The sequence below is a fragment of the Phaethon aethereus genome (assembly GCF_964289735.1).
Source record: "Phaethon aethereus genome assembly, chromosome: 2".
Taxonomy (NCBI): domain Eukaryota; kingdom Metazoa; phylum Chordata; class Aves; order Phaethontiformes; family Phaethontidae; genus Phaethon; species Phaethon aethereus.
In genome coordinates this window covers 121,788,965-121,814,470 of record NC_138582.1, presented here as the reverse complement: position 1 = coordinate 121,814,470, position 25,506 = coordinate 121,788,965, and the positions used below count along the sequence as shown (strand labels likewise).

Below are 25,506 nucleotides of genomic sequence, written 5' to 3'. Positions count from 1 at the left end.
GTTTATCTGTGCAAATGACAATTTGAATATGTGCTTAGCCTAATTACAAATGTTATTTTGATACAGTTAAGCCAGCATTTTGCTTCTCCTCTGCATAACTGGTTGGTTTGGTGTTTTTTCTTCCTTCATACTTTGTGCCTGGTCTAAGGTCTACAGAAAAACTTGCCATATCTATACCTCGCCTTGCATGCTGTGGCCAAGTTCTTGTAAGCCAGACCTTTGACCACTGTCAAGAGTACAAATAAATAATATTAGTCACTGTTATATCTGTGAATCATAGAAACTTTTAGGTTGGAAAAGGCCCTTAAGATCATCGAGTCCAAGTGTTAACCTAAGACTACCAAGTCCACCACTAAACCATGTCCCTAAGTATCACATCTGCCCAGTTTCTGCTTTTACTAATGCAGTATTTAGGTATTTCAGTTGCACAATAAACCATTATTTTTTTCTTTCACAGTTACCATAAATGTAAGAATAGGTAAACTGGTTTCTTACTGTGGATATGCTGCTTTGGAAAATATGACCTTTAGTAGTTATACCAGAAGGTTTTAATATGCGAAGGTTGTTGGTGTCTTAGAAGTCTTCCTGAAAAACACAGGTAAAGAAAATGATACCTTTCAGAATGTTCTCTTTTATGATCTGTCATCCTTAGTTAAGAGTCATTGACAGGCCAAAAATAAAAACTTAATTTCCAATGAATATATAAAGAATTTACCCTAAGCAGCTTGACAGTAGTGTTAAAAACAATCCATTATGTTAAAGCAACAAAAACTGTGTATCCCAGTGGCAGAAGGTGGAATGTTATTTTAATTATTTTTCTTCCAGCTTCGTAAAATTATTGTAAGCAGATATAAAAGAGGACTAGTTAGCATCTACCTCGTCAGCTTTAGAATCAGAAAATAAATCACAGCCTTCTGTAATTGGAACTTATTTTGACATGGTGCAGAATGTTAGTGTCTACATTGTATGGCACTGTTCAAATAAAAATTTACTAAAAGGGGTTATTAAATTTTCCCTTAAGAATTGTAGCTTCATTTATCTTGATAAATTGGAAAGTTGTTGTTTAAGAGAATGAATGAAAGACTAAAGAAAATTGTTTGCTATCGTTAGGGTATTTACATACTACAGAACAAGCCGCTGACATGGGTAGATTTTTCCTGCCCCATATCGGTGTAAATCCTTGACCAAAGTTATTATTTGGCTTACTTAGTTCTCCTGTATGTGATAGCAGTATTAATGGATACGATTTCAGGGGAAAAAGAAGTTTCTATTGACTTGAGGAGATCCCTGTGGATTTAATTTTGTTATTTCTAAAAAGAAGTATATCTCATGCAGAAAGTTACAAAGTGTCTGTATTAATTCCAGCAGCTTATTCTATGACCTTAAAACCTATCCAATATCCTAGTAACTGTCCTAAACTATTTTTTGTTTAAAATTACTTTGACAAACCCAGTATTACCAAATACTAGACTAACTTGATCCAAAAGGAAAATAATTTTGTCTGAGAGACTTGTGAAGACTGAACCTCATACATCTGAGTTTTGCTTGGACAGGCTGGTGAGGGATCGCTGCTCGGGGCGTGCATCAATAACAAGTGCTTCTGCCACTTAGTCCCAGCTTAGCTGAAGTTACAAGGGAGAAACTCTTAACTGTTAGTAACATGGTATCAGCACATTGTGCCCCAAGATGCTTTCAGAGCTCACACTTTGGGAGTAGCCTCACGGAAGAGTGTAGACGTGGCTCTTAGGCTCGTGGCAACCAGGCTTTCTTCTGACTTTCCATCAGGAGAGAGACCTCTCTTGATCTCTTTCAAAGGGAGATTTTTACCCCTGCCCTGTGCTACTTAGCCCAGCCATGACTTCTGTTAGAGGGAGCAAGGTAAGGATCTAGTTTGGGTTCACCTGAGTGATCGGTTTGATGTACATGGGTTTCCCCAGTGTCCTACTTCTAATAGCCAGGGGTTAGAGTCTGCATCCATGACTATCCGTGATGAAAAAGGAGTAGTAGTATTACAGGCTTCACCTCTTCCATATCTATAGGTCATGGCCTTACACCGTCTCCAAAGAGTCCCTGTTTATCAGGAGTCCCGTTGACCTTCGCTGTATATCACATAAAGGGCACATGCACGATATGTAGGGCATTGCTGTCTGGTTCCTCTATCATGTATAAGGCATAGCCTCATCGTGGCAAGGTCAGTTGAAAACAGGAGGTGTAAGTGGATTTTAAACTTTATCTGTAGAATATTTTTGCATTAGAGCTATTTGATCACATAGAGTTGTAATTTATTATGGGAAAACTAAAAAAAAAACCCTGTATTTTTATTGTGTTTATATTACTACAAATATTCTGTAACTGATTTGATATTGCTTTAGAATATGAAATATTCTTTAGTATCTGGGCAATATTCCCACCACAAGCTTGCTCATTATGTTGATTTTTATTTACCCGGCTTTCCTACAAGGGAGGTAAAGATAGAAGTCCGGGAGAACCGTTGTTCAACTGGGATATCAAAAGAGGAACATTTCTATGTGTATCCCACTGGGTCTGCTCAGTGGAGCTGAGTAGACTGAATGGTAGCGGGCAGGATGTGGTCATTACAGCCTTTGTGCACTGCTGTTGGAACTGTGGTAGCAACAGACGTATTTAAACATCTGTCACCAGTGTTATTCTAGTATGATTTCTAAAATAATACGGAGACAGGGAAGAGAAACAAAGCTGTCCTGGGAAGTCATTTACTGCAGCACAATGTTTAGGAGAAACACTGTGGTGATACTAGTGAGAGAGAGCATGCTAAAAGCACGTTAGCCAAAAGGCAGCAAAATACTTATTTTATCGTTTCCCTTGTGGCATAGACAGGGCTTAGTGTGGCATGTGTGGTTGCTTCTTATTGAAGTTTTCTGACTTGTCCCATTGTATAACAGTTGCCTGTAACTTTGGGCAGTTTTGGCTCTGATTTTTCGTAATAGGTGTTGGCCTCAGGTTGAAGTTTTCCTAAGCTATTCTTGATGAAATTTCCACTGTTTCTTGGAAGATTACTAAGAGGTGTTATATTACCATTATTATCTGGTCATAGTTTTAAAAATTCTGATGACTCTTTTTCACTCTGCTTTTCTGAAAAGTTACTGCCTGTGGAAAGAATTTGCCTTCTGTTTTGACAATGTGGCGCTTGCCATCCCTTGAAATCTTTTTTTATTTGAAAAGTTTTTTAAAAGCTTGAAACAATTTAAAAAATAGCAGCTTGTTACATGCTCAATAAAGATTTCTTCCATATTAGAAACAGAAATATCTGAAAATTCTGTTCTCCCTGAGTACGCTAAAGCTTCTTGCAGCTATGCGACTGATTGTATGGTCCCCCAACAGCTGCTGTTTCCATTTAAACAGTGCGTGCATCATCCCAGTCTGAGACTGAGCGTGGACCTTATCTTCCCCAGTCCTATGTGTAATAAGATTGTAGGTATACCTGAAAATAAGTATGTTCCAGAGTAGGGCGAGAGAGTGAAGTGAGAGCCTGTGCTTTGTGATTGTTGCTTTGGGCTAAAGTGAAACAGAGCTACAGAACTGACGGCAGAACTTCAGATTTCCCAGTATATTCTGGGTCACAAGAGCCAATGGTCTGGAAAATGTAAATTTAATGCCTGAGCTAATGTTTTCATGTCTGTTGATTTCTTGTGATCTAATGTTTTAATTCCTGCTGGTTGGTTGTCTTCATGGTCTCATGGAATCAAATCAACAACTGAGGCAAAATGGAAGTGCTGTCTTTTAGCCAGCTCTTTAAAATGTACACTTCCTTTCCTACATGTATATTTTCTGTGCTCTTGTTTAAAAGTCTGCAGGTGAAAACTTAGCTAAATGCTTTCAGCAGTCTTAAAAACTCTCTTAAAATAGGGAATGTTTCTTCCTATAAGGCATATTCAGAAAAATGTGTGAAAAAGGGGTATTATAATCAAATAATAATTCTGCACCTTAAACTACAGACTTCATTATCAATTACATAATAGCTGAAATTACTACTAGTGTTGTGGTAACCAGTGATTTGGGCTTTGCTAATTTATATGACTGCATCTGTGTATGTGTGGAATTCATATCTAAAAGCCAGTGTATGTGTCAAGTTCAATGACAAAATATTACTGTCGAGAACACTAACTCTCCTCAAGCTGACTGATAAAATCAAGTAGAAAAGAAATACTGGTTTTCACCCCTGCCTATCAATTTAGAGGCCGTGCAGTGCTCCAAAGACTGCACTGGCTTCATTGTTTGGCGATCTCTGCCGTGGAATGAGAACAACTGGTTTTACTGACCAGTTGCCCATGTTATGAACTGCTGGACTGGAATGATTTCTTACTGAAGGGCTATACAAAATGGTATCTGACTGATCTTTCCTTTGTTCTGGATGGGGTGCTGTAGTTGTAGGCATTACTGTTAAGCATAGGTCATGTTTGTTTAGTCCCTCTCAGCTTGAAGGATGTTCAATAGCTGAGGGATATACTTTTGAAGAAATTCTGGTGAAAGGGTGGACAGCTGAGCAGTATGGCAGGGTTCAACCAGTTTTCTTAGCTGAAGAGAAGTAGGGCATTTCAAGTTTGCAGCTTGAGAGTCTTGATTAATCATAAGTGCTTCTGTGAATGTCCATGTCTTTTTTTTTTTTAACTCTATAACTTGTGAAAATAAGTCACAGACACATCACTACAAAATCCACCCCTTTGTCACATTGATTTCAGAATACTTTGACTTGCTTAAATGTTTCTAAAATACTTATAACTGAGGGAGAAAACTGGCTGTTTGCTACATATTGTGTCTTGCAAATAGTGAGTTTGGCATGTGATTTATATTTATGCATAGCTTTCCTTTCTGGAAAAAGCATTTATTGATTTGAACATATCTTAGGTACATCAGGTACTCCCTTTGTCCTTGTGCAATACTGAAACACTGGCTAAATATGAACACAATTTTTAATTAGGTTTCCCCAGTGCTGAACTTGCTGCAGTCTGGTCTGTCCTCCATTAGTTTCCTGGTCAGAAGTTGTTGACCTTTAGATTATGCTGCAAAAACCCATCTGTAGCTGCAGGCTTTTGTGAAGAGAGATGTAAAGAAATACTATCTCCTGTCAGTCAGCCATGTAAACAGACTTGAATGTAGGCAGTGGCTCAGTTTCCAAGATCTGAGTTCATTCAAAATAAGGAGGGAGAGGAGAAGCTGTGAACTGATGCTCCCTATCCACTGGAGAATCCTTTCTCATCTGTTGTGCCGTAATAAAATGCCGTTGTTCTATTTTAAAATCCCCCTGCTATCCATGGGAGAAGCTGCTCTGTGGATAACCCTAACTACTAATCAAATACTCTTCTGTGATCTGGGAAGATGAAGGCCATAACCCCCCTTTGCTTATCTCTCCATGCCCTCCCTATTGCCAGCTTCCAGATTGTTCTTAGGGCAGTCTTACCCATGAGACTTCCTTGTTAGCAATCTGGTATTTGCACTTTTTGTTATGTACCCATCAGCTGTCTGTTTCCATACCCCAATCACTCTTTGACATTTCCCCTAATTTAGCACTTTGTGTCCCACAACCTCCAGGACTATGTGGAGAACTTACCCTCTTTTTGGCCACCCCAATGTTGGTTGGCCTCATACTCCATGGTCTTTGGTTTACTGGTAAACTAAAAGTTAGTTGCCCTAATGTGTTTTAAATATGGTCATTCCAGTAACTTTTACTCATATAAATGCTCCTGACGTGTTTGAAGTGTCTGAGTCCAATTTAAAATGAGACTGACAAATAGTTCTCCTAATTACAATGCAATGATGTTCTTAGTCCTTCACCTGCATTGCGTAAATTATCAATGCCTTTTAATTATGCAAATTTTCCTCCACTAACATGGTAAGCACGCTGTTCTCAAGACTATTTTGGTTATGTTCTCAGATATGTTTGCAACATTTTCTAATTTTAGCTTCCTATGTTTCATTAGTCTTTAAACTCTAAACCTGATTTCTGCTTATCATTGAAATGCTGTCATATCCTAGCTTTACTGTACTTGCATGTCTTTTGGAAATAATATTATTCCTTTTATCTGATGTCTTTATTAGAATTTTTCTTTCATTTAGAAAAAGAAGAAAGGGTTACCTTTACTTCGCTCTGAGCATCTAGTCAGAAAACTCCCACAGTCCACACCCTTCACAAAATTATCCTCTTTTCATAGTTTGGTGAATCTTAGTCCTTTGCACTGCCTTATTATCCTTTTGAAAAGTACTTCCCAGTGGTGCTCATATTAAGCAAGAACTAATACATCCACAATTTGTTCTCAGAGTCAAAAGCTAGATATGTTATTATGACATATTATATTTGTGTGCTTGTCATATATATGCTACAAATACATGGGAACATGGTCTTCAAAAACTTTTCTCATTTTATGCTTTCATGAGCAAATTCAGAAACTGCACTGTACAAGAGGTGTCACTCTGAGTGTCAGTTTTGAGGAGAGTCCCCCTGGTGTGTGAAATTTTTGAATGGAAGTGTGATAAGGGATGGACAAAATCTGTAAGAAGTGTCTTATCTCCAGGAGTTTTATCCAGGAAATGTTTCAAGGGAAATCATAAGAAATAATTTCAAGGTGATGAGAGAGCCTAGCTCCAGGTGAGGTGTCCATCAGAGGACTTCCAAATGTCTGCAATTTTCTGTATGTCTTGGAATGTTTTTGTCCATAAACATTGAGGTGCTAAGACTTAAAAGGTCGTCAGAAGTCTGTAGTGGTAATTTAGATTATTGTTTGTGCACTTCTACCAAGTTGATTAGTATGTGTTACTTAGCAAGGTCAGTCATCCAGGTTATACTCTGAGGTGTGTATTTTTCAAAAAATTGTCTCATAATAGGGGCAAAGATGCCACTCTTCATGGTCGTAGATAGTCCTCATTAATAACTTATCAGTTCATCAAATGAAAAAATACATCATCTGCAATGAAGGTAATCATTCATTGCTATTTACAAAGGTTTTGAGAAACTACTGTATCTTTGCATCAGACTTCATTTTGTAGACTGACACACATGAAATATTCCTCTGAAGACAAGAAGAAGGGAAGTCTTGTAGTCATACCACAAAGGTGATTTTTCAGACTTTTGATTTTTGCTACTGAAAGTTACCCAGTTTGGTCATCTCAATCTGTTCTTTGTGTATCATAGAATTGTCTAAAAAAAATCAAGGTGTTAAAAAAGAGATTTTGGAACAATTTGGTCAAGTGAGTAGTAACAGGTTGGCTGGTCGCCATGGTAATTGTCCAAGAAATTCCTGAGCCTGTAATTGTGGTAGGCAACCTATCAGGTAAATCAGTATCTATACTAAAATTTTTAAAAGGGCTCCAGGGATCATTCTGAGAACTTGCAAACTATTAACTGACTTCTGTAAGGCTGAACTGTTAGGTGTGATAATAAGGAAAGGATGGGTAAACAGAAAGATAAAGATAGCCCATTACTTAAGAGTCAGTATGATGTCTTTAGAGGGCAGTCTCATTTCTCCAGTTCCTCCGAGTGAGTCAATAGTATGTGAAGAATTGTGATCCATTTGATATAGTGGACTTGGATTTTGAAAAGGCATTTCTTAAGGTTTCTCAGTAGAACTTCATAAAGCAACTGAGCTGCCGTGAGAAAGAGGAAAGTTCTTCTCACAGATTAATAACAGCTTAAATGATAGGAAATAATAAATGGCTAGTGTTGCACCATAAACGTAGATTACCGTCATAAGCCTGCCTGGATCTTTGCTTTGCAATGCATTCATAAATTGCCTGGAAAAAGAGATGAAGAGCACTATAACAAAGGTTTTTGATGATACAGAATTATTCAAAATTAAGGCTGATTGTGAAGAGTTGCAGACAACCCAAAATATTGATTTGGATGACAGAATTGCAGATAACATTCAGTAATGATAAGTACTGAATAATGTATGGAGGGAAAAATCATCCTAACTATACAGGCCTTGGGGCTTGCAGAATATTGGTCCAAGAAAAATGTCCATGGGGCCAGAAATGAGTAAGGAGCTCCCCTGCGGCTGGTCAACTCCTTTCATGGACTGCTACCTGGTGTCTGTAATTGTCATGAGTTCTTAGTTTTGGCCAAGGTCAGCCTATGGTCATTCTTAACAATAGCCTGTCAGAGGACAGAGTCTTTGTAGAGGCCTTTTGGAAATGCGGGCCTTCTTGATAGGAAGGAAATCATGTCTTTTCCTCATTGCAAAGGTGCTGAGATGTAGAGAAAGTGTGTGCCAGTCCTTGTACTGCAGCAACATGAAAAGGGCTAGTTGGTGGAGGGCTGTGGCAGGCTGGAGTCTGGTGCAAGACATTTTAGAGCCTAAAGGCAGCTGCCTTACCCACCCCAGTGTATTGAATGATAGGAGAAAGAGTGTAAAGTCTGTATCCAGAAAGACCACTGGGCCTGAGGCACGTTCTTCTGATCACACATCCAGCTCCTTTGAGAGGGAATTGGAGCATGTGCATACATCTACTTGGAAAAGTACAAGGGTACCAAGAAGCATGTTAGCAGCCTCCCGGCAGAGGATGACACCCCTGTTACAGATCCACAAGGAAATGCAAGAAGGAAGGGCTCTCTACATACACCTTTTCCCTCTGGATTCTGTTCATTCTGACACTTGCCAAGCCTTGTGGAGTTGGCCACCAGTAGTTAGCATGGAGACTGGGAACAGCTAGAGCTGTAGGAGGAGGCTTAGGCAGGAAGATGGAGTGCTGGTGGCGTCTCAGCATCTAGATGAAGACCTAATGGTGAGGCAGGGGAGCATCCCTTCCTCCAGTGACAGAAGTCAGACCCAAGACCTTGATTTTCTGGAAAGGTGGTAGCCAAGTACTTGTATCTTCAGAATGGATTTTTGCCTAGCATCCACTAAGGCAGCCTCTTCCTTCTCACCAACCATATCCCAGAGGACCATATCCAAGGCTTCCTCAAAGACTCTGTGAGAGGACTGATAATAGTGGTGTTACTCCTCTATATGGCTGTCTTGGGAGATGGGGGCTGTGGATGCATCAGTGACCTCCTCTAATGACGTGAAGGAGCCCTGCTCCCTGCCATGAATTAAATTTGCTGGTTTGTCAGCTAGGATGAATTTCCAGCACCTCCTCATGGGTGTCTGCTGAGGGATGGCTAGCAAAACTGGGTTTGAAGTGAGCAGGATCCGGGAGGCAGTGCCCAAGGGGAGGAGAGTAGGAAAAGATTAGCAGGAGAATAAATGGTATCTTCTCTCAAGGTGCCCTTTTCCACACATCGTGTCGTCCTTCCTCACACCCACTAAGGAACCTGTCTTGTGTTTGGTGGCTTTGGCTAGCTGTGCATGCCTGCTGTAAGGGGACATCTTGGAACCTACATGAGCTTTTTGACGGTGCCATGGAGGGAGGGAAACATCTGTGCATGGTCAACACCTTCCATTATTTAAAGGGACCATGTTCGTTCTTCCTGGTCCAAGGGGCAATCTCTCTGGATTTGCCCTGGGATCTAGCACAAGAAGAAGTTGTTTTCACTCATAGAACAAAGAACTCATTAGAGAGATCCTTTGAAAGACACAACAAAGAACTCCTCTAGCCTCTTCCGTTCCATGCATTGCCACTAGCACACGACTGGGTCTTGCTCTAGCAGCTCTGGTGGGTTCCCCTCCTGGGCATGGGTGGTAATTGCCACGGGGCTGCCAGGGAAGTTCCTGTTAGGGAGAAAGGGCTTGGGTTATGGGATGGAAGGAGTACTTTTTGGGAGGAAGGAAAGAGGGAAGAAGGCTGTTCCCCTTAGGGAACAGGTTCTGTTCCTGCTGTGGCAATTAGTGTGTGCCCAACCCACTGATTCATATGCAGGTAAGGTCAATCCATCTCCCTGTACTGGCTATGGGATTGGTTTGCACAGTAGTCATTTGAGATAGATAGCCATGTCATGTATCAGGAGCAAAGAGCTGTAGGCCTAGGAGGTGGACTCTCAGTCTGACCCAGTCAGCAAAGAGAAACAGTAATGTGTCATACAGTTGATCTGTCACAAATCCCATTAGTAAATCAAGAATCGCAGTAATAAGAGTTGCAAATAGTTCATAAACTGAAGTATGTTCAAACAAACAAAACATCTGTAGAACAGCTATAATGAGTAAGTTAATTAAAATGATACATTTACTGTAATTTGTGAGTGAAACTACGGTCTGAATTCACTGATTACAGAAATGATTGGAAATTATTAATTTGCTTTTATTAAATAAGAGGGAGGACTAGAGAGTGCTATGTTCTGAGCAACTGACATATCGTAATGACTGCTTCTGCAGAAAAGCATAATAGAAAGTTGTCCGAGTCACTCATTAACGTCTACCACTGCCCTTTCTGTAAATTATAAGTCATTAAAGTCCAATATAGCTACTCTGGAACTTAAATAGTAACTTTTACCCTACTAAAATATTTCATTTCAATTTACTGTAGTAGTCTTAGAGGCTGAAACTCTTATTTTGAGCAGATTGGGGAAACTAATTTGTGATCTAAACTTGATCCAGAAAGCCAAAACCTTGTTTTATATTAGTGTGTTGAGGGATAAAAGTTAATTTAAATCGTTTCATTGTCAATTTATTGCCTGGTTTCACTGCAAAGAGTGCCAATTTTGCTGGCAGTTCAGTGCCCTTAAAACATGTATCTTCTAAGAATAGAGTGAGAACATCACCTCATTTCTTACAGATCATCACATGTCCACCAGTTGGGGGATCTTTGTCTTGGATTGAATTTAAATCAGCAGTTTAGATGTGAAAGACTCGATATCTCATTAGCAATCCCTTGATCCACCCATTTCCCCTGGGTGCTGTTTTAGAATGATAATCCCAATCATTCTTCAAAATCTTTATAAGCAATCAGTTTTAAGTGCAACTCTTAGAAGATAAGATTTTTCCTGCTAGGTAGTTCTAAAAAAAACCCAAATAAAAAAAAAACCCACAGGTGAGCTAAAGGCTTTGATCAGACAGGTATTCTTTTTAAGTCAGATTTAGTCATTTTAGATTTTGTTTCTGCATGTTTGATACTATGCTAGAAAATAATCCAAATACAATATTAAAAAAAAGGGTGAAGAGCTTCAGAATGAACCTCCTAGCCAATTTAGATTGGGTTGAGTGCTTGAAATAGTGCAATAAATCTCTTCTTTAATGTACAAAATTATTTTTAGCCTGACATAAAGATAACTTCCAGGTACCTTAACTTTACCAAAAAGGATCATAGATTTGGTTAAACTTCAAATCTCATTTAAAATTCAAAAATCCTCTGACAAAGCACTTAGACTTTCTTCAAACGTCTCGGATCACTATCTCACTTAGGTTAATAGTTTCCTTAATAGGGAAACTCACGTTACTTGTTCTCTCTGTTATGTGCAGGGCCTTTGTAAGTCTTTGCTGAAAGCTAAATTCGTTGGTGTAAATAGGAATTGAGTTTATTTCTTTTCCTGGAACAGTAATGAGATCATCGCATTAGCTTTGTGTTGTGACGTGATTAGGTTTGCACTGTGACTCAGTTACCTCGTCCTGGAGGACAGAGTTAGAAGATTGACAGCCATGGTGGGTATAGGAGCAAAAGGCAGTATCTTCTGGCAGACATCCAGATGCTCATTCTGCATCTGAAAACATTGTCCCATGTTTTTAAAAGAATACAATGTAAGATTATATGATTACTTCTTTTTTAACAAGAATTTGTCTGCTTTCATTCCCATAACTGTGTTAATATTTAAATTATTGACTTAATCAGGTTAAGTGTATGGGCTGCAACATCTAATTTTAAGGCACACCTTGTTCATGGTAATTGTGCAATAGCAAATGCAAAACAATGATGTAATTAGCTGTGCATTAGCAAAAATGTCTGAGGAGTTTTAACTTGAAACCTCTAAGAGAAAACAAACTGCTTTATTAAGTTGAAAATGCTTTATTTGTAACCTGTGCATATTTATTAGGAATATTACCATGTGATAATAGTATTTTATAATTTTTTTCCATAGTCAAAAAGAAAATGAGATGAAAAAATATCCAGTTCACATCCCGATTAGATCATAGCTGAAAGCTGGGCTGTCGGTAGCCGTTTTGTACACAGTTCGATACGACTGTCTATTCAACTGAAGCCAAGACTGCAGAAGTGGTGGTGCTGTAAGCTAAGTGTAAGGTTCGCTGCCCGATCTGCGTGGGCGAGGTTCATCAGAACCCTTACGTTCATTAGGATTGCCTTTAGTCCATGGTATCCATTCCTCGAACGCTAAATTCAGCCATGAGATAAAAGCAGAAAGCCAATGCATGTATAAAATGAGAAAACGTTTGTTCTTGTGCTGATACTGAAGTATAACGTATTTTGAGGTAACAAAAGCTACAAAGGATCACTTTCTCCCCGAAAGACTTAATCGTATAATTCAAGATTGAAGTTTAACTTGTCTCAGCAAGCATTTCATGGCCAAATAAACACTGCATCACAAAGCTGGTTAACATTCAGCCACAGCAGCTGGACTCACATTTATTAAAATTTTCCCTGGGACTTGCTCTGCACTTTTAGAGAAAAGTCACTTCCCTAATTTTTTCTTAGTAGACATTGACTTCTAGGCTGTTTGTTCAAGATAAGCATCAAAATGAGGATGTAAAGGTCAATCTCTAGTGTATTACAGGCTTACAAAGAAACAGTCAGTTTGTCTTCCACAGAATGTTCTCCTATCCAAATTAGACTGTTTACTTCCGATAGGAAAAAGGATTTCTTCTTCGGGAACTGAGCAGGTTTTGTGTTTACAGGACAGACTCTCCCTTTGTTGTGGACCGACTTCTTTGCTGAAAGTTTTCTATTTTCAGCTTTCCACCTCTTTACCTCCACCTTTCAATGACAAAAGCCTGTGAGCTCACGCTTAAGGCTCTGAGGTGCTGGCTGCAGGGGAGTCTGCTGCCCTGCCTGGTCCACCGCCACCTCCGCTTCGCTGTTCTGCCTGTCCGCTGTGCCGACTCAGCAGACCTGGAAACGGTCTCTCAGCCCAGTATTAATGCAGGCCCACCTTCTCAGCTGTTCAAGCTATCAGGACAAGTTGTGAACCAGAGCAAGTGAGATGTAAACAGGGATCTTATTCTCCCCTTCCTGCTTTGGGGACAGGAACCCCTGGCAATGAAATAGAGCAGACAGTAGGGGCAGTGATTTTTTTTTTTAACCATGGCAACTATATCCAACAAAACCACTTTGGACAACATAACTAATTGATGACATAGCTAACCTTAATTCGGATAGGTTTTATAAAAATAAGGATGCATTAAAGATAATTGTGCTATCATCTTTCCTCTGTTGATAGCAATTTCTTGCTTGGAATTTTAACATTTAGCGAGCTTTTAAAGTAAGGACATCCATTACGATGCTGTCAAGGCAAAGGAGTTGAGGGACGTGTTGCCTGCTCGGTTGGAAATTAATATTATCTTGCCTCAGATGACAGAGCTGACTGTACGGGCACCCCGGTCTTTTATAGCATGGAGTAAAATAGGTTTAAATCACCAACAGTTGGTGGCTCAAGCCAGGCTGCTTAACATTACCATTTGGTGGGTGCATATATATACATAGATTGCACATTCTAGCTAAGTGGTTGGCAATCTCTTGAACTGCCTTAACTCAAGTACTTATGATTGTTTGACTCTTTGCTTGATTGCATGATTTTAATTTAGCTACAATTTATTTAACTGTGCAATGGAGAAGATAAGCTGGAGTATCTGTGGTAACAGTGCCAGACACAGCCTTCTACATGGAGAGGATGAACAATTTAAGCAGATATTTTGTAACTTCTACATTCACTTCATGACGCTGTGATGTATTCCTCCTTGCCTTGTCCCACTTTGGTGATCACAACTGGGCAGTTGCACTGGGACAAAATGGTCCTTCCCGTGCCCACCACCTTCACAGACAGCCAGTCTTGTTCCACTCACTCCAGCAGCCGTGAAGTATCACACAGAGTTGTCATGTGTTGTGCTGCTTTTTCTACTGTCAGGGATGAGTTACCAGCTACTTGTGCTTATCCTTAACTGAAATGAGCCTTGGTCTTCCCTGACTTCTTTTATTAACAGTAAAGCAGTACATTGTCATTCATGTCAGTAGTTAGTGACATCACGTTGGACTCGCGGTCTTTGTATCTTTTTCTTTTATTGTTGATAGAAGACTGGCAGGTTGAAGAGCTTGATCCTTTTTGCTCCCTAGTGTAATAAGAGCACTTCTTGCATGTGCTGGTAATGGCAGCTGATAAGAAAAGATGAGGATGACTGTATAGCACTGTATTGAGAGAAAAAGGTGATTTATCTTCTTTTTGCAAGTTTCTGCTGTAAATCATTTAACCTTGTCTTAGAGCATGTTTGGTTTTGCAGTTGCAGCAAAGAAACTCCACAGTGTTTAGATCCATCTGTATTTTGAAATATTATTATAAAGAACAGTAAAATGGTATTATGATGGGGACAGCTGTGAGAGTTTCTCTTATATGAGGAGCAGGAACTCAATGAGTTGATAAAAGCATAGGAAAGCTACTCAGGAACCTGTTCTTGCCAGTCACTGATGAAACTCTGATAGCCAGCCAAGTGTGGGTATACGTGAGTTGAGGTAGGGAGAGGAAAATCAATATGAAATTGTCAAATTGCTAGTTTTTTGATGTCACTAAAACAGCAGGGCTCGTAAAGGGTGAAGCATGTGGAGTCCAAAGACGACTTAATGAAATGGCAAGTGTTGACAAAACCCAAAACATGAACGTACTGACGACTTATGGTTATCTACAGTGTGAGATGCAGTGAGGGGAAACGACCTCTGAAGTAACTCGTGAGCGCTTATTCACAACTTGGCCTATTGAACTATTCATTTTGCATTAAATCTTATTATGTTTATTTGGAATAAGTAGTGGATGTCTGGAAGTATATATGCATCTACATATACATCTACATCTCTACAACTACCTGAAAGGGGGTTGTGGCGATGAGGGTGTTGGTCTCTTCTCCCAAGTAACTAGTGATAGGACAAGAGGAAATGGCCTCAAGTTGCGCCAGGGGAGGTTTAGATTGGATATTAGGAAAAATTTCTTCACTGAGAGGGTGGTCAGGCATTGGAACAGGCTGCCCAGGGAGGTGGTGGAGTCGCCATCCCTGGAAGTGTTCAAAAAACGTGTGGATGTGGCGCTTCAGGACATGGTTTAGGGGACATGGTGGTTCTGGATTAATGGTTGGACTTGATGATCTTAAAGGTCCTTTCCAACCTAGTGATTCTGTGATTCTGTGATTCTGTGATCTGTGCTAACTGCAGATTTGGGCTGACATTTTGGTTGATAGTTGTTTTCACAACCAACGTTAAAGTATTCAGTCAGTCTGCAATGGCTGCTCTTTGATGACACTGATGGTGGAGAGAATCAGATATGGGACCTGCTCTTAATTTCAGAGAGTAGCAAGAATGAGAAGTCTTCATTCCAGTGGCTGGAATGTGAACTCACGATCCTGGGGGAAGTTACGTACCCCCTTGTTTGGAACATGTTTGCTTTCCGAGCCCCCCCGCAGCAATTAGCACGGTGCTGGTGTTTGGGTACTGGGAGCCCACTATGATTATGAGTAGATACAGGAGCTGTCTGAAAAGCAACACTGCCATGGTCAACAATGAGAAAGACACTCTCTTTTCACACGGACAGATGTTTTGCTTCGGGTTGTACAGTGAAACTGGCAGTTCTGAAACCTGCAACCTGTTTATTCGGTTCATAATTCAAGGCCAGTGTAATTCCCAGTGACTATCACTGTTGTTTTCATTACGGAGCCCTAATTCATTGTTTCTGTGGGCACAAAAGGATTGCCGGACTCATTTGGTGTTTCAGTGCACTGTAATTTTACATAGTGCAATACTGTTGAGATTGCCTAGCTGTGTCATCCGTTGGGCTCATCACTACCACTTCCTTTTGACCTCCACTCTGTAATTGCGCATGGATGACTTACTAGCTGCCGTAAAGATGCTTAATGCAACTGGGCTTGTTAAAAAAAAAAATGTGAATAGACCAAAATGATTCTCTCTGAGGTCAGTGAGGACCAACTAGGTAGCTGTTTGCTCTCTGCCAGGCAGGCAGAGCCATCTGTCACGTGACACTAAGCAAGCATCGATTTCAGAAGTCCATTTGTTTTTATGACAGTTTTTACAATTTTATGGAAATTGAACCATTACATAAAGCATAATTTTCCTCAGAAATTGGTATTTTATAGACTTATATCCCTGTTCAGTCATTTACATTCCTACTTGCTTTTTACACAAAGCATAAATATAATGATGCTTTTTTCCCCTAATAAAAAAATCTTAAAGAGTTTTTTTTGGTCTTTTTTCAGTATATGAAAGACTATCCATAGGAAAACCCTAGGAAAACTATCCGTAGGTATTTTAAGGAAAACCTCAAGGGTTCTAATGTCCAAGTTTTATGTGTCCACAGAAACCTAGTCTATAGGGGCTACAAAGGAACTAAAGTTTAATGCTTTAATATTTAGCCAAAATCATAGTTCATAATGATTTTCTAAAGATTTTGCTACTCTCTATTCTTTAAGTATGCACTTTTCGTAATCTGTGTTAGTTCTTGTTTAATATTCCTGCTTTTCTTGGAATGGTAAATTTAACACATTAAGTCAAGTTGTACAGATTTTTAGTTGTTAGAGTCTTGTGTTCAAGTCCAGATTATGACCAACGTGAGCATGAGCTTTCCAATTTTGTTTCTTCGTCCATGAAAGTTAATCAATGCAATATAAAGATTCTGCTTAGGGGAAGCTGGGGATTTTGCATAATAGATCAGATGTGAGTTGCACCGACAGATCTGTTATAAGGACAACTTTGACAACATCTCTTCACACCATTCTGCCTTTGTCAAGGCATAGTAGTCTTTTATCTTTATGAGGAGCATTTTAAAGCAGGACAAGGGACAATGTGAAGGTGGAGGTATTATTTTTTGCAGGCTGTATGCATTAAAACTCCAATTCCTCAGTAAGCTGCAACTTCTTGGCAGTTCCTAGGGGTCTGGCCCATTCCCCTGGGCATCACAGGCATGGCTGCTCAAGGGTTTGTGTCCCTAGATATAAAACCATTTATATCTTGCTTGCATACTTCTCCTGTATGATAATTGCTGTTTAAAGGTCAAACTTTCCAATATGGTCTGGGCGTTACTGGTTTTCCTAATAGTGAGAAGATGAGTTGTCTGTAGTAATGATTCTTAACCTTACAAGTGTATACATATTTGAAATTATTTGAATTGTCATAGCACAAAATATGTCAGTGAAAGATCTAGGTTCAGCTGTACTAGATGAACATGAAAAGAGAAGAGAAAGAGTTCATCCCTACCCCATGAAACATATCAATGAAAGTTGGATATAACTCCAAAAAGAACTTTGCAGTCAGACTGTTTTGTGATTTTACAGGGAGATATAAGGGATGGCAGATGCTGAATTTCAGGGATCTTTTTCACGAGTTGAATTATTAGGCCATAAAAGACAGTGGCACTGGAAAAAGAGTTACAGGAATCAATGTTTAAGAGGGATTGGGAGTTAGTTGTCAGAAGCTATTTTAGGAGAAAAGCTGATGTAAAGAAAGAGACTATGAAGGGCATTTGAATATGAGAGATCCATGGAATGATGAACTTGAGGGGAAATCTAGATATGCAGAGAATCTGTGCATTGTTTTAGCGTGGGTTCATAACTGCTTTTAGGTTTGTTTTTTTCTAAGACAAACAGAAGCCTCTATAATAGCTTCTGAAGGAACATAAACATAGAATCTGAATCTAAATTGGACCTTCTGTGGTAATAAAAAATTATTCCGGTGGATTTCCCTGTTCCTTTTGTAAGGGGGAAGTCATAAGAGACCGTCAGGGTGAGGTGTACATGGGAGGTGGTGGTCTGATCAGATCCAGCAAGGTGAGGACAGGCAGCTGCCTGGGAGCTGCAGGAAGAGAGATCTGAGGGGCTTGCAAGGTTTGGGTAAGCTCCGTTTGTGGCCCCGTTTTGCTAAAGCTGATGTTTGAGGCCAGCTGGGATCATTGTTTGGACAGGGTGAAATTAGCCTGAAGTGGTACCTCAGGGAGTCGTTGACATGCAGATGACAGATGAACCTGTGTTTGCAGATGAGGTCACCAGCAACAGGGTGGCAAGTGTTTATTTTTAATGTCATATTGATGTTGGGCTGGCTTATGAGCACGTGTAACTTGTCCACACTGCAACGCTATGTGGCAGTCTCCTGCAGCACCTTTGAGACACCTTTTGTCAGGCAGGACTGCAGGTTTTTTTTGCTAATGAAGTTGTTGTGGGCAGCTGGTTCTAATGGGTGTGAAGAGGTTGCCCTATCCAGTTCTGTTAAGTCAAATATTTTAAACTCCCTAGTTGCGGAGGACGGAAACTGCGATAATGGATATTTTCTGGGTTATAAACACATCTTGTATTTCCTGAAAGCGAGCTGAGAACACTGCTCACAATAAAAAAACAATCAAAAAATCAAACAAGACAGAGGGCGGACCTCCGTTCAGTAATTGCCCTGCGGTTTTACGAATCTTCTCTTATGCTTAGATGATGCCCCTTAGAGTTGGTAATTGTACAACTTTACAACAATCACGGAGCGTGCCTTTGTGTGCGTTATGTATACGCTGAAGGGCAGAGAATAGCCTCAAAGTGGAAGGTATCAGAAAACGTCCAAAATCAATTAACCATTATATAGCATGTGGGAGACATTCCTCGTCTCTCTCTGAATAGTCCTCGAGACAGCGTGGCTTTCAGACTGCCGGGAAGCTGGTACGTTTCCAAGTTACCGGTGGAAATTGCTTTGAACTTAGAATAAACCTGCACACACATACAAATTAGAAGAAAACAAAACACATCGAATGAAATCTTGGCTTTATCAAAGTCAAAAGGAGTTTGCCGCTGACTTCAGTGGAACAAGAATTTTATCCATACAGAGGAAAAAAAAAAACACAATGATTTTTGAACTCTAAAATCAGAGCTAAGCTGTCTGATGTAGGGGGTTTTTGTCACGAATACCTGCTTGTTTTCACATGTATTTGCAGGATCTGAAGGCCACAAAGTCTTTGTAATTGTGTGTCTGCAATCCCCGGCTGCAATATGCTTGCCAAAGCACACCTGGAACACTCATGCTTTTGTAACTTTCTTTTCTTGTTTTTATGGTCCAGCAACGTTGCTCAGGCCTGTTCAACTGAGTTGGCAATTAGTAACATAAATATAACTTGTCCAACTTGATTTGTTCTTCCCACACACGCATTCTGTGTCTTTCTCTCTCCGGCTGAACCACAGATAGAGAGAAGAGTAGCAAGGAAGCGTGCTGTGATGGCGGGGGGGAATGCCAGGAAGGTTTCAGAACGAGCTCCTGTACATTATGGAGAACAAAAATAACTTGTGGCCATCCTAGGGAGGTGTCTCTGCAAGCACACTGTCCTCGGGTGTTCCTCTGCTACACTCGCATAGCCTGGCCAGAGGTACCATTAGTTTTCATTAAATGACCTGTAAATTGGTTGCATCTAAGTGCTTTGAAGGTCCAGTCCCACGTGCCTGCCTAGAGCACGTCTAGCAAATGCCAGATTAAACATCTCACAAAACACCACTGTAGATATCTGGGATTTTTTGTTACTGTTTTTAGTTGCTTTGGGTTTGTTTTTTAAAACATTCCTGGCACGGATATAAAATCGGCCTCATAGCTGGAGCACTCCCCTGGTAAATGGGAGTTCATGCTTAACTTACATGACCTGGCGACCATGCTGCCTCTTGCCTCCCTGCCGACTCCCTGTGCCGTGGTGGTGTTACTCGCTCGCCGCATGGGAACCCGCCAAACCGCCCTGCCTCTCCCCGTCGGTGGGAACTGTGCCACGGCGACAAAAACGTGACCCTCGCTCGCCTAGACAAGGGGAGAGGACTTCAGGAGAGCACAGGAGCCCGCAGCCTGGGGCGAGGACACTGAGAAAAGGGTTGGAGTTGTGGTCTCGGCTGCCTGCCCCATGAGTGTTCATTGTGCGCTCGCGGTCTGAGCTCCGGGCAGGAGAGGGGAATTCTCTCTGATAGCTTCGCGCTCAACGTGCGGGTTTGCGCGCCCTTCTGCAGCTACGCCCTCCCCACGCGCTGCACGGGTATCTCGGTCTCCGCTCGGGATTCGTCTTTGGGGGCTGACACCTAAAATGTGGGCGTTTCAGCCTCTACTTTACAGGCCCCAAATGCTTTATTGGGTCTGGCCTTCATTACGCAAAGGTAAGGCTACATTACTTCGTAAGAGTAAGGAAGCGTGCAGGACTACAGAAGTGACGGATCTGTTTGATCCATCGTGGGAAGTGATGGATCCATTTGATGTACCTCCTCCTGGGCACTGCCAGCTTAATCTGTATGCTTGGAAAGGGATTTGTAATGAAAGAAATATTTATATTTAGTAACTTTGAACACGATCAATGGATCTGTTCCTTTTGTTTTACGTAGATGCTCACCTGCACGAGTCCCTGTTCGCAGTATGTTCTTGGTTATCGTGCTTCTGCGTTAAGAGGGAACAGATGCATGTTTCTGGCCATGTCATTGTGAGTTGTGAATGACAAACCAAGTGACATGTTTTATTTGGTTACTGCAGTGCCTGTGAATAGCTCCGCGCTGACAGCCTGAGAGGAAAAGTACCATTAAATGCCCTGGGATAGGCATAAGATGGGCCGTAACACTGGAAGGTTTTCTCCTCCAGCCCAGGCATTGTGCCTCATTTCTGAAGTTACCATCCCATTGACTTATTTGCTGGGCTGTCACATCAGCTATAGCGATATTTTTGACACCACTATATTTTGTGACATTTGTTCCTTAAAAAGTGGGAATAAGGTCACACTAAGCAGCTGTGAATAGCCATCAACTTTCAATCACCACTAGCCTGGACAGCATTTGAAACACCAGCTTTGGGTGGGGATGAAAGGCTCTGTGTCCTACTGTCCTTCAGCCAGTCAAAGGTGGAAGCACGAATGAGAAGTCTGAGATGCACATTTTAAATTGTGGGGACAGCACTTACTATGAAAGCATTATTTGAAATAGTGTCTAGAGGACAGTAAGAATGTGCTTAATTCTTTAATTTTTTTTATTCCAAAAACTTAATTTTAAAAAATATATTTCATGTCCTACATAGGGTCCCGGTTAGTGTGCAGAAAAAAAATATATTGGTGGTTGTTTTTACTGCAGTATTAGCTGAAGATACAACTCCTATTCACAGGAAAGCCTCCAGCTGGGGGTAAGTGGTACTTTATTCACAGCATATGTCGATATTCAAGTGATGCTAACACTGGACCTACGAGTACCTGGAGGTTCTGATAAACCAGCCCACAGTAGCTCCTATGTGGCTGCTGTCATCCAGTGTTGGTAAAGTTGAGCGAGAACTTGGGCTAACTAATCCTGCAAAGGTAATTAGCTTAACTGTATTAAATTTTGAGGAAAAAGTAAGAAAGCATCACTTTATGAGGTTAAAATATTGAGCATGTTTGGGAAAGCGTAAAAGCCAGTTTGTGAGAAAGAGCATTTACGAAATGCCTGGCTTGTATCTGTGTATACAGCATGGTGATGGCTTGTAGAAAAGCATCCACTGAGCGTGGAAATGGTAAACATCTGCAGTAGTTGTTTATTTGAGAAGATAACACTTGAAGGTGCAGCTAAATATGCTCCTGAGGCAAACCAAAAAAAGTTTCAACTAAAAAGCTCCTTATTCTTACCCAATTGATATTTTGCATTATTTCCCAGTTTTCTTCACAGACATCAAACTTAGGGTTTACTCGAAACCTCAACAAAGCAGGAAAATTTCTTTCTCTTCAAAATGGTGAGAGAGTAGTTTACAACTTAGGCCATTTACCTCAGTCATAAATTACAAAATGTGAGTTACGACTAATCAGAGAAAGCAGTTCAGTATTATGAAACCAGCCTTAAGAAAAGTAATTGTCCCTGAAGTTTCCATGCTTTCTTGAAACTTGGATTGCGAAAATTCTTAGACCAAGAATTCAAAACTCCTCAATTTATTAGTGAAGATGATCTTCTAGCGAATGTTTTATAATATATCTTTTCCTGCACACACCTTTAGCAGCACCATAATACCCAAACAGCTATCCTAAATTTTAGGAAATACTGATCTTTACATATTCATTGTGGTATTCCTTATGGCTCATCCTTGTTTAATAGAAATGAAGAGAGGAAAGCTGCTGAATGGCTATTGGCTTAATAAAGAAAAGCAATTTTGAAATTCTTGTTAAATTGCAGTGAGTGTCCAACTAAACTGAGATTTAATGACATTTTTAATTAAAGGAATAGCCGTTGATTATGTCATTGAATATGTGCTGTAGCCAGCCCTAACAAATAGCAATATTACAAGAGATCATTAAACTAGTTGTTAAAATTCCAAGTGAATGAGAACTAGAACCGGTGTGGATAAAAGGCACAGCAACGCTGGGTAGAAGAAAAAGATAACGAACTAAGTGGAAAATACGTTCATTCTAAAATTTTGGTTACTGATGGTGTTATGTCCCGTCATAGTTTATTTTTATCTATGGAACAAAATGAAGACAAAACCAGACCAACTTTTAAATAAGAAACATGGGTGAGGTTTTATCTTGGGTCTTGAAAGCGGACAGCGATTCAGACAATCGTTCCCGTGGGCTTTACGTGAAGCAGGGTGTAATCAGTCGTATGCGAGGGGCCGTCTGATCACTCGGGGAGCGGTCGGAACTGCGACACAGGCTGACAAAAAACCGTGAGCAGCTGCGGTCGAGCCGGCCGCAGGGCACTGGCAGTTCGACCTGCAGCTTTCCTGATCCGCTCCCAGGCCCATGGTGTGGACGCCTGGTGGTAGATGGAAAACAGTTTTCTGGACGCCGGAGATCGAGGGAGGATGAGGAAACGCCACTTGCCCATGTAAATCCATTTCGTCCCTGCAGGTTCTCTGCTTGTGCGTCCGGCTGGCACTGCCGGCTGGACCGCTCTGTTCTTCACCAGCACCCCTCGGCTTCTGTGAGCCTGTCAGTTGGTGTTCTCAAGAAAATGTGTCCTAAATTTGTTTTAGACTTAATTTCAACAGTCTGCAGGCTGCTCATGATGTTAAAGGCCTGATCCTTTCCCTCCTTGCGGTACCGCTTCTGCTGCTGAAAGGATCTTACTGAAGCTTTTTCTTAGATAGGGAGCAGCCCCTGTGGATAGATATCGCAGAAGCCCGTTGCTCGTGGCTGAAAGCTGCTCTGAACAGTGAAGTGTAATAGGGAGAGGGGGTAGATGATCTCACGGGTCTTTCTGTTTCTGTCTGTTATGATTTCTGTGCATATAAAGCCGTTTTAATCCTTTCCATTCAAATGCATTGTATCCACAGAAATGTATTCTTAATGACACGAGGCATGCTGCAACACGGGCGAGCTTATAGTCAAACCCTATGACTAAGTTAGTGCTTGAAAAGAGAGCATTTTAGAATTAAACCTTTTTCTTGGTACCGGATTTTATAGTTGAGCATATTTTGAATGTTCTGTCTACGTATAATGCACAAAGGCTAATTTGTTAAAAGACTATGGAGCTTGTACGGATGTCAGCACCCAAGAGTTAGGATGTGTTAGAATTAGAGATATCCGTAACCTTTATTTGACCTTGTAGTTTTATGGAACATGATCCAGTCCTACTGACCTTCCTCCCCTCCGTGACCTCTGGCTCTTTTAAGCGTGCAGGATAAGCACGGAGCACCAATGTGGCAAGCGCAAAGAATGCGGCAGCAGCCGGTGAGCCGCAGAAGTTACAGGGAAGTGCTTGGTAGAGGCACGAGCACTCTTTCGGAACAGCAAGCAATGCCTTGTGATGAAAAGCACTTTTCTCCCCGTATTGCAACTGTATTGCTACTATTACGTGCGTCGTCGTTCTCACGTTCAGAACCCAGATTACAAGATGCCGGCTGTGTCTAGCGGGTGATAAATATAGAAGAATGGGTTACTGAAATAAAAAACTGAAAGGGGCAGATATAAACCTCAAGAGAGTAAAAAGGTTTAATGACTTGAAATCAGGATTTACCGATTATTTGTGCTGAGGTAATGGCATCACTGTTTTTTTCCGACACGTGGGATACATTTTAGTTTACTTCAGACAGGTCCCTGTTCCCTGTTACTGCTTAACTACAGGATGTTATGATTATAGACGCAGTGACATTGTTGTTGCGGAATCGCTGCTGATAAATTATGGTAAATACAGCTTCTCTTGTGATTTAAGAGGGAGATGTGAAGGCATATCGCCCAGATGCTTGATCAATGGTAAATAGGGCCAGCCACGGCATGCTAAAGCTTAAAAGTCCTCGCCAGATTTTGGGATTAGAAGTTGTCCTTTCAAGCATTAACTCCTCCGGTATCAAAATAATCAGGTGCTCTGGTCCTCCTCTTTTCCTTTCTCTTCGGCCAAGATTTATTTACCTTTGCAAGCAGGAACTGACACGCAAACCTTTTTTTCAGTCATTTTTTGAGATACAAGAGCTTCTGCAGCAAGTTGCCAAGTATTCAGCGTCTGTCTGTGCCACAGTGCCGTGCGACTTCGTGTCACATCCCCCGTGACCTTCCCGTTCACCTGCTTAACTGGTCAGGAAACGTGCGGCTGCTTGGAGCTGTGTAGTTGTACTGCTTAAGGCTGGAGAAACAATAAACCAGTCATTACAGATTAGCGTGATAAAACACACCAGCAGCAAAATCAACTATAATCAGGATTCACTTGACACAAAAGGGCATATAGCCTCGGTCACTCAGTCCCCTGCTCTGTAGGTGACAGTCCTGTGCAGGTAATATTCTTATTGACTGATGAGTGGCAGGAAGAATTTCAATGCGCAACTGCTAACACTGCAGTCATGTTAACCTGGCTCCTCTCGGAGAAACCCCACGATCTGAAGGCTGTTATTTTTTCCCTGAAATGAGAAATGAAAATTACTGCCTCCCCAAGATCTCCCTGGAATTCAGACTAAATGGGGCTTGCATTTGCATTGGTACTAGGGATGAAATCAGGATTGGCAGACTGTGATGTGTGAATTTGCACACATACAGGGACTCAGAACAAGAGTGAATCTTGTTAATTAAACCAAGACATTTTAGATGGTCTATGCCTAAAATTCAGTCCTGTTCAGTAAAAGGGACTTTCTCCTGGGTCTCTTTAATGTCACATTCCATTTACAATTGTAATAAATGCTATAACTTGTTTCCCTCTCCCCTATCCCACAAAAAAAAAATGACAGAGAGGAATTTCTTGCTAAGCCTTTGATAACGGTTCTTTCTTTTTGTTCCAGATAACTTCAAACGAGAAGCGCTCGGAGAGCCTGAAGAATGATGGCGATGCTCTTATCCAGACTCTGGAGAGCCTGGCCCAAACTGCCAGGTGAGTTCCCTCAGGCTTCCAGGAATTTCCAGGGCTGAGAGCACTCGCCTCCTCTTTTGTCTGCCATGGTCTTCTCCTGTAATCGCCTCCTGTGCAGTACAAGCTTCTCAGGTTTCTGTCCCTGGCCCCTCTCCCCGCACCGCTCTCCTCCAAACTC

The 25,506-nt window shown here is 41.0% G+C and overlaps 1 protein-coding gene across 1 annotated transcript in view; it reads left to right on the top strand.

Moving 5' to 3' along the window:
* The window catches only part of ULK4 (unc-51 like kinase 4), a gene marked incomplete at its 3' end in the record, with an annotated part of 257,242 nt that overhangs the window by 229,296 nt on the left and 2,440 nt on the right, over positions 1-25,506 (top strand). The window contains exon 35 of the mRNA XM_081996301.1: positions 25,261-25,349. Coding sequence (XP_081852427.1) covers positions 25,261-25,349 — 89 coding nt within the window. The remainder of the gene's footprint in view (positions 1-25,260; positions 25,350-25,506) is intronic.